General features: G+C 32.7%; 1 protein-coding gene across 1 annotated transcript; it reads right to left on the bottom strand.

Moving 5' to 3' along the window:
• Positions 1-5,771: 5,771 nt before the first annotated feature.
• On the bottom strand, positions 5,772-8,371 carry LOC107784043 (cytochrome P450 78A5-like). Its single transcript, XM_016605099.2, has 2 exons — positions 7,281-8,371; positions 5,772-6,736 (listed from the first exon to the last, which is right to left on the bottom strand). The coding sequence occupies exons 1-2, from the start codon at positions 8,223-8,225 to the stop codon at positions 6,134-6,136; spliced, it is 1,548 nt and encodes a 515-aa protein (XP_016460585.1). The 5' UTR covers positions 8,226-8,371; the 3' UTR covers positions 5,772-6,133.
• Positions 8,372-12,874: the final 4,503 nt, after the last annotated feature.

The raw sequence follows: 12,874 nt of genomic DNA, 5'->3' as shown, positions 1-12,874 counted from the left end.
CCCGAACCACAATTTTAGCTTGTAAAACTCTTCAGATTTTAAATCACAGCTCCTAAGCCAAAAGAAACAAGAAGTAGCAAACTTACTCTTCGAAACGGCTGACTTGGGGCGTGGGAGTGGAGGTTCAAGCTATTTTTTCTTTCTGATCAGTATACAAAGTTGGCCAAATCTCACAAGTTCAGTAAAAATTCTTACATTGGTTTTGGTTCCATGCACAAGAATAGCACATTATGTGCATGGCATGAATAAGCCCTAAAATCATGCGTAAAAAGCTGAGGATCAGTTTGTTTAACCATTCACAGCAAATGTGCTCCAAATTAACAGATAAAGAATGAGAATGGCATGTAATTTCACCTTTTGTATATAACCTTATACATTATATCCAAATTTCCCAAGCATGAACTGCATGATTCTTCTCTTCCCCTTTAATTATTTTTAGAACTTATTTGACCCATATTTTTGTCCTCTTATCTTTCTCTACTGGGCCAATTCTTGGTTGGAGCTCATCAGGAAATGATGATCTTAAAGAAAGATAAACTTCTAATTTATTATTATTAAAATAAATAACACATATATTAAGTTACCCTCTAAATAATGGATCAGAAAAGGCAACTTTTGTGTCATTTTCATGGGTACAAGATCATGTTTCCTTCTTCCACACAGCAATTTTTCCGTGTATAATAAACGTTAACGTTACTTTATCGAGGTTTCTTTAAGATGAAGCATGCCATCTTTAATTTATGCCCTTAAACACATCATTACTTGCCATGATTCTGTCATTTGTTAAAGGCAAAAAAGCAAGTCGAAAGAGGCCTAATTAGACAGTTTCAGGGGAGTTCTCTTTCATTGTGTGGATCCCCATTCACACTAGCAGCCAGGAGCACAAAGTCATGTTTAATCATATATGCTAATTAATTAAAAATATATAAAGATGTCCTATAGTTTTCCGCTGGATCTTTTAGATGTGTCAAAATTGGTTTAGAACAGCACATAGTGATAGCCAAATATATAGTATTAAATCAAATAGTCCTCCATTTGGCACAAAATTTGTATTATAAATTGTTCTTTCGCTAGCAGAAACATACACTGTATGAAAGATAAGTAGCAAGGATACCCCTTGTTTATCGTTTCTTTAACATGTCGTACAAACACTAAGCACTAGTGTATGTAATAATCACCCGCACACCATTTTTATACTAATAAAAACACTGTCGAAATTATAGATACAATCCATAATCAACGAGACCTCAATAAGTGTCTCTCTTTCCTTAACATTCTAAACTCAAACACACATATTTAAATGAGCCTTAGTTTATATGGGGTGGGGATAATTCAATAATGAATAGTATCATACTTGTTGAGATAAGGGGTTAAGCTTTTAAATAAATTGGTAGTACATGCACCAAATTATCATGGGGTCCTATTGTCCAAAATGAGACTAAGCATCATCATACTGTTGCCCTAGGGCTTCCCAGAGAGCTACAATTTTAAGTACGGTTAAGACGAATTCAGTAGCATTTGCTTAGACTCTATATTTGTATTAAAATTTATTAAATATGTAAAAATATTTTAATCTGAACGCAGTAACTAAAACGAGCTATGAATTTAATAGCAAATTTAGAATACATAAATTTCAAATCCTAACTCCGTGTCTCAGGACATCCCACGATTAAGTGACTGTCAGCTTCAAATATATGATAAGAAATGTGCTTGATATGATCATCAGGGAATCAATATACAGCTAACTAAACACTAATTTTTTACTTGCACCATCGCAATGGCTCCTCATATTAATTGGACTCGATATTTTTTCATGGTATATTCACTGGCACTTCCTGTAGTTTTGTTTTTATCATTTATAGTAACTTCACAATGAAGAATTTATTCTCCAGATTACATTCGAAAGGGAAATAACTTTTCCTTTTGATTTACACCATATTCATGCTATATATTCTATTTCCTGAAAAATAAAAGAGTACCAGATTTTTTGTACGAACACTTGTACACCCCCCCCCCCCCCGCCTGCCCGTACAAATCAAAATGAAACAAAACAAATCAATAAAGTTATTTACACTGATGGTGTAATTAATTTCTTTAAACATATCTTTGCAATTCAATCTATTGTTAAAGGTTTCTTGCCTTATTTTTAAAGTTACCAATTTCACTATTATGTTTATTACCTACATTTACCTTTAAAATGATCTGATAGTATAAAAAAAAATTGTTAGTGCATAAAAATTAAACCTAAAAACAGATAATCCAGAGAAGGCATCACAGGAAAAGCAACAAATTCTAGTTCGCCTTTGGGCATTTTTTTTTTTTTTTTTGCATCCAACTATAGCTTCAATAAAAAAATTCTTACTCTTAATTAAGCTTGGGATGTAGTCTGGATTAAGCACCTAGTATTTGTCAAACAGTCAACAAATAGACAAAATAGTAGTACATGTTACTACTCCATACACATTAGTAAGCTTTTATCTAAACTGGATTAAAAAAGAAATGTTAATTTAATTTGAACTTATTCCTGTGAATTAGGGAATAAGTTATTAATTAGTCCTGTTGTAACTTTAATACTGCAGTGATATATTAAATGCAAAGGGAACCTTAACAAATCTAATAAAGTAAATAATTAATCAGAACAATCCCAAAGAGAATCCATATGTGCGTAGCTAATATTCGAAAATCAAAGGAGAAAACTTGGAAGAGAAGTTGGGAGAGACAAAAAAAATATGAAGAAAAAAACCATTGGTGGTCAAAGGAATACTTTCTCTTCCCTTGTCCACTTATGATATATTCCCTTCGCTTTGCAGTAGTTCCTACATCATCATATCAATATATGGAATAATAAGAGATGCCCTCTTTCCTTATATTATGTTTATTTCTTTCTAAAGTTTTCTCCTATATCTTTTTATCGAAAGATTATAATTTTGATATATAATCCTAACCATACACGTCCTTGGATAAAGAGGTTTTGGGTAAAATCTGTACGGATATACCATTTGGTTTTTCATGTCCTCCATGTGAAACACAAGTAACACTCTTGCAGAGGATTTATATTTTATGGGTTCAATTTTTAGTATTTTAGCTTGAACTCATTATAATCTTAAAGTTATGAATTTAATTCTACTATTTATTGTAATTCTAGTAAATTTTTATACATATATTTAGATTCCATATCAAAAGTTATGAGTTCAATTGAACCCGTACCTATAACAGTACATTCGCCTCTACACTTGTGGATGGTGGATGAGATTCCTTCACTCTATCTTGATTTGAATCATACGAATAAAAAAACCCTGATATATGGAGTATTTTTAGCCTAATGGACTGTACGTGAGATTGGATTAGTTGGTTCATTAAATTTCGGATACCAAATAACTAAATCACAAAAAAAAAAAAAAAAAAAGGACTTGACAAGTTAGTGTTGGATCAAACTTGGCCAAATTAATAAATGGATCATATGACTCAACTCGCCCAAAGTTTACTTGAATCACGATAGATCAAATAACCCCTCCAACATGATACAACACGTCTCCTCCTTTATTTTGCTTTTGATCTAATGTTCCTTTCTTTTAAATTATTAGCTAAAGTCCTTCAAAATTTTCATAGTTCCCAATCCTAATTTGTTTTTTATATGTTTGAGTTCGGCTTGCGTTTTGACTCATTTGGTTATACTATTTTGACCGAAGAGTTTAGTGAATCATTTCGAGTTCAATCGATTGGATCAAGTTTAAAAACGGAGTCATAATCTTTTGAACTTGGACAAATTAGGCTAATTTTGCAACAGCTAGAGTCTGTTAGTTCATGGAGGAGGTGAGAGGAGCAAAAGAATAGTAAGTAAATAGAAGATGAAAATGGCTTGGCTGAGAATCAGCAAAAGAGAAGAGGCTAAAGCAAGTTGCACTGATTTGGATGGGGGAAAAACAGTGAATATTGAATATCCAAATCCTGAATGCATCTTTCTTTTACAGGTGGGCAAAAGGAGAAAAGCTTTATTATGGGTATAATTAATTATAAACAAAGGAAATTATTCTACGATTATAGCTGGTAAGATTTGGACACCTTCAAAAGAGGTGTACCATATCATTGTTTGTGCGTTTGGGTTCTTATTCCTCAATCATTTGTTTGCTTCTACCACATTTTGTTGTTTGTTATTGTTATTATCTGATAAACACAAAACTCCCACAATAAAATCAACATTCCCTTTAGCAATAGAGCAAGAGAATCTAAGTAGTTTTCTTTTCCATTCAAAAGGCTATGCTTTCTAGCCAAGAATTAATAGAGCACAAAATAAAGCAAAGGCAAGAATAAAGCTGATAAAAGGGACAAGGAGGACAAGATAATTTAGCACAACTATAAGTTTATGACCAATTAGGAGAGTATAAAGCTTTAATTTTATTTATTAATAACTTATGCACTCGTATGAGGATCTTGTTTCATCAACATGGATTAGGGTATAATACTCTTAATTAATTTTAAATACATCCCAGGTTTTCCAAATTATTCTTTGTATACACTCTTTAGTCTTTGTCTGGGCTAATGCTCCAGAAAGATAAATAAATAGATTTTAATGCTACTTTTATCCTTTTAACTTCCTTTTGAAAATTGACGTATTTTATAGTAGCTGCAAATTTCACGCGGATATAAACCACAAACTTTTAGATTCGTTTGCTTTCTATCATTTAAAAAAATTTGCATTTCGGATAACAATGATCGGTTCTCTGCATAAAACACTAAATTACCTGCATGACACCATAGAATATAGACTGTGAAATTATATACAAGTCTTTGTTCTGCTTTATCAACAAAATACAAGTACTACTAATAAACTTGGTTAAGATCACCTAAATGACAAAATTACCTTTTAAGTAGCGATGTCTCTTGTTTTACATAATTAATTAAGAATGTCATTAAATATCATAAAATGTTTCATTTTAAATTAACATTGTGCCTGCATACTAATTAATAGTGCTAATATATTATTCTTAACTTTGGATATCACAATTCTATCATAACAATTATTTTATTATGATTCAGTACAAAACGATCTACATGCATGTAATTATATTTACTCAATAAAATAATTCATGTATTACGAATAGTCAATTAAATTAAAAGAGCCCTTGCCTCCTTGGTCTTGTGGTTTGTTTCTTGGATTCTCTTAACTTCTTTTTCTACTCCAGCTTCCACACCCTAATATGTTGTCTACTATACCAATTACTGCTAGTACTGACCACTAATCCACATGGTACTGAGAAATTGAAAGGTTTTCCTTATTCCGGAAAGAGACGATTATCAGAACCTTATTATCCCTGATAATTATGCACAATTCAAGTAGGCAATACCATTAGTATTCTTCAGTTACTTGAAACGGTTGTCTAATAATTAATTAGCTTTGCTCTTTTATTATTAATAGTCATAATACGAAACACCGTGAATAGTTTTCTCCCCATCTCCTAAATATAAATCAAGACAAGGCATGGATCACAAGAAGATCCCCAATTTTACAAGTGTTGACAGGACAAATAAAGGGGGAAAGATAGCCTAACATGGAATAAGCAAATGCCCCCCGTGATAAAGGCCATTTACATTTGCATGCTACTGTTTACACAAATATGGAAAAGTTTACACAAAAAAGGATATAAAACAATAACTTACTCATTGTGTTCACAAGTAATACTAGATCAAAGTTGCACAAATAAAACTTGTCTTCAACACATATTACCAAGTTCATTTTCGGAATAAAGAGCAAATAGACATCTATAGAAATATAATGAAACATAGAAGGACTTATATTGCTTTGGATATATGTAGAATGGAAGCTGTGTACAATGCATGTAGAAAGTCTAATAGACCATCTATAGAAACATATTACAATGCATGCTGAAAGTCTAATAGACCACACCAAAGCCAACAACAACAAATTCCCAAAATCCTTGCAAGTGAACGGTACCACTGGTTCGCCTATCTTCCCCTAATTAAAGACCAACATATAAAAATACTGCTGCTATTAGCATAATTATAAACAAGTCTGGTCTCCTCGTCAAAAGATCCAAAAACCAGGCTGAGATCAAGGAAGACTAACAGGCTAATTATAATATCCCAAAACCATACGAATCAACCAAAAATACTTTCAACGAACCCTAGAAACAGCCTTGCAAACCAAAGGGCAAGTCATTTCCATTGACAACTTCAAGCACTCGGACAAATCCACACCATTATCAGAAGCAACCCATTTGAATTCTTGAAGCAACTGAGCCAACCAAAGCTGAACAGTAGCAAGTCCCATTGCCTTGCCAGGGCACACCCTCCGCCCAGACCCAAACGGTGCAAGCCTAAGATCAGAACCCATAATAGCTATTTCTTCTTCCAAGAACCTTTCTGGCATAAATTCTTTGGGTTGTGACCAAATCTTTTCGTCATGAGTAATAGCCCACATATTGACCATGGCCGTAGTTCCAGCCGGGATGAAGTGCTGACCAACGTGAGTGTCATGAATTGCAAGCCGTGCCCAGGAAAGTAATGGACCCGGCGGATGCACTCTCAAAGTCTCTTTCACTATTGCTTGAAGATATGGCAGATTAGGCAAATCAGAATCACATACACCCCTATCAGTTCCAACAACGGCGTCAATTTCACGTTGAGCTTTGGCTTGAATATCTGGATGTAGTACCATCCTGGCAAGAATCCACTCAAGCAGGATAGCCACAGTATCGGTCCCCCTAAAGATCATTTCCTGTTGAAGCAATATGTGTTAATTCTACAAACTTTATACATAATAACAGCACAATTCGAATAAACAAGGATATTGTATACTGTGCTGATACAAATCATTAAGAACAAAATGTTGCAACAGTAATAACAGCACTGTCCCTATCATGCAAAGCTAAAGCTAAAATTATTCAGATTCTTCATCTTAAGAATACAAGAAAGTGACAATTTAACAGTTATATTTGAGCATATATGCAGGAGAATCAGGTACAACGGAAGAAAGCAATGCGAGATACTGCAAAACAGAAAAACAAACACACGCACAAAACATCCAAAAAGATAAGCACATATAAAAACCGAACATTAACAACTAGTTTGACACGTTCTTTTACACACTACTAAACGTCTTATCCCGAATGAGCATTAACAATCATGTAAAAATGCAATACTAGAAGTAGAGAAAATCATATAACCACATACTACAAATATAGAATATATACAAAACAAAAGTTTATTAAACAATGAAATTATCATAGGTAGAATTAGGTCACAGGTAAAAGAAAAATTACCCAAAGAACAGCAATCATGTCCGAATCATTGAGGCTATTTTCCTGCTCCAGATCAAGCAAGACGTCAACAAAGTCACTCAAACCTTCATCAGCAACTTTTCCAGCATTCTCAGCCCTCCTAATCCTGTGTTCCTCTATGATCTTTCCTACAAAAGTATTCACTCGCGCCACAAGCTCTTTGCACCTTCTTCTGACCCCTTGCAAATCTAGCCACCCCAACACAGGAAAGTGGTCACTCCAGTTAAATATTCCCAGCAACTCATATCCTTCACTCACCAAATACTCCAACTCCCGCCCATCTTGACCATTAAAATCGTAACACTTCCCAAAAACAGTCCTCATCACATTGTTCAGTGACCCAAAATGCAAAACCCTCTTCACTTCAACATGTCCATTTATCTCCATTAAACTGGCAATTTTAGTCACCATCTTTGTACCTATATCTCTCCTAAACTCACCGAAACACGTTATTCTTTTAGGACTGAACAAATGGGTGGCTGAAATTCTTCTCAGGTTCCTCCAGTAATCTCCATAAGGCGCAAAACCCATCGCCCTATGAAACAGAAGCTCGTAAGCAGACTCTTTCACTGGCCTGTCAGCAAAAGCTGAGCTGTTGAGTATCTCCTTCGCAGTCTCTGGCTTACTAGAAATTATAAAACGAGTAACCCCAACTGAAAAAGCCATCAAAGATTCAGCCTTTAGATTATCAGCGAGCTTGGCTAGTAGTCTGTGGGTTAGAGAACCAGTGAAAGTTAAGAGAAGCCCAAGAACAGGTAAACCGGAAGGTCCAGGAATGGAGACACGGGCCTTAGAAAAAGCCCACGCAAGTCCACCAGGCCTAAGCCAGAAGGCAAAGACAGCAAGAAAGAGAACAAAGAAGAGAAGAAGCTCATAGTTGAGGACAGCTGTGGAAGGAAAGAAGAGCAGAGAGTATTCGGAGTACATTTCTGATCTTCAAAGATTGCGTTGTTTCTTTTGTTATTGCAGGTGGCGAGTAGTTATGATGTGTTACCGGTTCAGATAGAGAGAGAGAGAGAGAGAGAGAGGAGAGGAGTGGAGAAGGTGGCAGTGGAGGTGTGTAGAAGACCAAGAGCGTGAGACAACGGTTAAATAGAGGAGTTACAAGAAAATTAATTAATATTCTTTTTTTATAAATCCTACTATATTACTATAAAGGAAAATTAATAAATTATATAGAGAGAGAATGATTAGTAATAACTGCTTTTTCTTAAGGTTCCCTCTTAAACATCCATATTTCCTCGAAAAATTATATTGTTTAGCTCGATAATTTTTTTTTAAATATGTATATATACTATATAATGATAATCATTGATTTTTGATAAGTTTATTTTTTTATATTTTGACTCTCCTTAATAAAAATATTGGTTCCGCCACTACTAAGAACATAATTATATATCCTAATAAAATAAATTCTAATTCTTTTGTTCCTAAGAGAAATTTAAATCCGTTTGTTCCTCGTTCATAACATTTCCCGAAAACTGTCAACCCTTTGGCTTCCTCTTTAATAAGAATACTTAAAATGTTTTAATTAATTGAGAAAATTGAAGTAGTCTTTCTTTTTACCCAAGTAAAGTGCATCATCTAGGGGCAAATTTGGCTTTTAGGTTGCGATGAATGATTAACTCTAGGTATGAACGGTCAGTGATGATTTAATTGGACACAACAGTTACTCCCATAAACATGAAAATTAATTATACTCACACCCCTCCTCGAAAGTAATATACTTACTGTTTTTTTTTCTCTTCCGAAAACATAATTTTATTGGTAACAAATATTTTTGTTAATATACTTCAGCCAAGTGAAATGTCGATTACGTTGCTATTAAATTTCTATTGATGCCATTAAAATTTCTCTCTTGGGGACCTCTCTATCATTCCAGAGAATACAAGGGTATCGATTTTTGTATTAGGAAGGCCCCTCTCGGAGACAAACAAAATTCCTCCACTTTAAATTTTTAATAAAATTTCTTTGGTGGTATATTTCTATTGAAGCACATAACATTTTAAGAGGACAATATACAGCCAGATATAGTATAAGGCAAAACGAATGAACGCAAAAAGAAAAAAGAAAAAACGAATAAGTTACTATCATGCAGGTGGGGCGAGTTTTTTCTTTTTTATTTTCTTGTCATTTAGACTCCAAACTACTAACATATAAAAACTTGAAAAGGCAAAAGCAAGAAAACAAATGAAGGTAAATGACTTTACTCAACTATTTCTATTGACTTGATACTAAATTAAAGAGAGGCAGACCCTCGACAGTGGTAATTGGCCTTGTTCATAGTTTCTGAAAATGGTTAGGCAACTTAAAGTATTACTAGCTCATATTACAAAATTCATCTTTGAATATCTGCATGTGTGCTGCATATTTGAACTAGTTTTACAAACCAGTTCTTGAATGCTTTTCTTGGAGCAAACAAATTGTCACGGGCTGTGTTACTTAGCTTAAATTGTTCTCTCTTTTTTTTGGATGGTTACATTAATTATTTTTGGTCTGCTTCTTGTGACCTGTCGTTAAAAATGAGTAGCATGTATTTTGATATTATTAAGAATATAAATTAAAAGTTCCCAACCTTTTTGTTTACTGTTCTCGATTTATGTTTATCTTTATAGAGGCATTGATTTCATGCAAATGATATACATTAGCAGTTTAAATCTAAAGATGCTCTATTTTTCTTGTGGATGTTCTCAATTATCTTTTCTCTTTTTGGGGGTTACATTAATGAATACAACGATCAATCGTTCACGTGGTTGTGAGAGGAATGGAGAAGCAATTTGGTATTTAGAGGATTCTAAACTATCCCCTATTTTCTTATCTTCCTCAAATTCGAACGTATTAAAATCAATAAAATTATGTATGACAAATTAGAGAATATCTATTCCGGTCACGCGAGACTTATAAAACCATAACCAATAAGAAAATTCACCTTGCTTTAAATTTGTTGAAAATCGTGATAACATGGGGAAAAAAAAAAGATATACTCTTGTACAATTTTAACGGTATTAAACAGCGAACAAAAAAGTTACTAAATGTTAATTTTATTTGTATAATATTTGAGAAAATATTTAAATAATTGTTAGTAAGTACGTTAGTCTGGAGGACAGACATCAAAGCAAAATAAAATTTCAATATTTTAAAAAAATTATATAACAATCGTAAATATGAGATTATACATAAAAATAAGTCATGTCGAAAAATGTGAGCAATAAAAGAATAAATAAAAACAATAAAAACGTTAAGAATACGCCGGCACAGTATAGGCCACGAGGAGGGGTAAATGAAAGTGAGGAAACAAGCAGGAAGTGCATGCGTTTGCTATTCTTCATATCAGTAACGGCGCCGCCTTCCAAAACTAATGGGAAGTTCCGGGTTTTGTGCCTTCCCTTTCTTAAAGCTCCACTTAATTGTATGAATTGAATTTGCTTAATAAATACTACTCCCCGTTCCAATTTAACCTAACTTATTTTATTAGATACGAAATTTAAGAAAAAAATAAATATTTTTTAAATTTATGGTACTAAACAAGTTAAAAAGGGGTTCAGAGTAATTGTCTGGTTATAAAAGTTTCTCATTAAGAGTAGAATTGAAAGTTTAACCTAAATTGTTTTCAAATTTAGAAAGAAGTCATTCTTTATAGAACGAATCAAAAAAGAAATAGGTTCACATAAACTGGAACGGAGGGATTAGGTATACTTATTACTCCTTATTTTATGTAAAACTGGCACGGATTCCAAGAAATTTAAAAAAGAAATAAAAACCTTTAAAATTTACAATCCCAAAAAAAATACCAAAAAATTATTTAAAGTGGACTGAAGAGAGTACAGTATATTATTTGTGTATTTTGAAACTTGTGATCTTTAATTTATCATAATATTTATATTACTATAAAAGCTTTTAATGAAAGGTAAAGTCAAAAAATTAGGTTAAATTGTTTCTCAATTTAAAGAAGAATCATTCTTTTTTCGAGTACTATAAAATACATTCGTATAAACTGAATCGGAAGGAGTACTTGTTGGATTATTAATTTTATCATTTATTTTATCATTTAGTTGTAAAAAAATCACGATCGATTAGGTATGCATTGGGTTTACCCCATCATTGGTTTTACCCCATAAGTTTCATTTTATATACCCATTTTTACTAGGCACAAATATATCATAATATGGAGAAATATTTTTATAAGTATAAAAGTAAATCAATAAATAAATGTTGAAAAGCTTTTAAATGAAAGCAACGAGTAATACTGTAAAACGGTGCAAGAGTCCGTTTTGATCGGTTTATTTTAAGTATTTTTAAGCCGAAATAGCTTTTAAGTCATTTTGTAGTGTATGAATAAAGTAAAAAAATAATTTTAAATACTTATTTTTAAGCTAAAATGATAAAAATATACAAAAAATCAAAAACTAAAATTTTTAACTTATGGCTTAAAAGTCATTTAGACTTAAAAGTCACTTAAAATAAGCTCATCCAAATATACTCTAAGAGCTCGTTTGGACATAAGAAAAATTTTACTTTTTTCGAAAAAAAATTTATTTTTTTTGAAATCAGTGTTTGACAATAAATTTTTAAAATTTTAACTTGAAGATGAATTTTAGAATTTATTGAAAATTTAAAAACTTCAAAAAATTATTTTTTAAAATTTTCACTTATATCACTCACAAAATTTTAAAAATATCCCAAAATTATATTCATTTCCAAACAAAATTCTAATATTTAAATACATTTTTCGCTTAGAAAAAAAATTCACTTTTTCCGAAATTTTACAATTATTATGTCCAAACGCCGAATAAATTGAACAATACTGTAAACATATTTACCTAACAACTACCACCCACCATTCATGCTTCTGCTATGACCCATATTTCACCCTCTATGATAAACTCTTGGTTCAAGGCATATCAGAAGCTCGCCTCCCAGCTTGGCAAATGGCAGTGCAAAATAGTTGTGCATTGCCTTTTAGTACAAAAAGTTTAAATTCTTACTGTACAGAATTGGTCCAAGAGACAACTGCTGCACTTCGATTTGCGAGGACAGTGAATCTTCTGAGGACGCCGTCTGCAGCATAACTTTATAATCAAGTCACCAATCACTAGCCCTTTAGCTTTTCTCTAGCCCAATAGCCCTAAGGTCATCAACAACACTATTAATGCTACGAGTACATTTAGTAATATTAAATTTTGTAAGTTTAATTTTTAAGATTTATAAATGTATTGGGTAAAATATATTATATTACATTGGCCGTCCAAAAGAGGGACACATGAAATCTAAGACGGGGATACCCAAAATCGAAGACAATGGTCTCGTCAGTCACCAGAAATAATAACGCTCATAAAGATGCAATAACTACCTTCGCCCGTTAGTATTTAATGAAGAATATTCTACAGCATTAAGCACGTTGCCCTTTATAAGTATTTTGGCATTTATGTTCATCGTTACATCTTAATCAATGACCCTCATAATTGGCATTAAAGGAGGGTATGATCCTAGGACCTCATTTCCTAGACGTAGCTATAAATAGTGAGTTATGTTATCATTGTAAGGACGGGAATTTTCTGTCAAACTAATACTACAAT

Source organism: Nicotiana tabacum, chromosome 4, assembly GCF_000715075.1.
Source record: "Nicotiana tabacum cultivar K326 chromosome 4, ASM71507v2, whole genome shotgun sequence".
NCBI classification, from domain to species: Eukaryota; Viridiplantae; Streptophyta; class Magnoliopsida; order Solanales; family Solanaceae; genus Nicotiana; species Nicotiana tabacum.
Note: the sequence above shows the minus strand (reverse complement) of the source record. Positions and strands in the feature narration are given on the sequence as shown.

Coding starts and splice junctions, on each gene's coding strand:
- LOC107784043 (XM_016605099.2), bottom strand. CDS start 8,225: ATGTACTCCGAATACTCTCTGCTCTTCTTTCCTTCCACAGCTGTCCTC. Junction 6,737..7,280: donor ACATGATTGCTGTTCTTTGG/GTAATTTTTCTT, acceptor TTGCTTCAACAG/GAAATGATCTTTAGGGGGAC.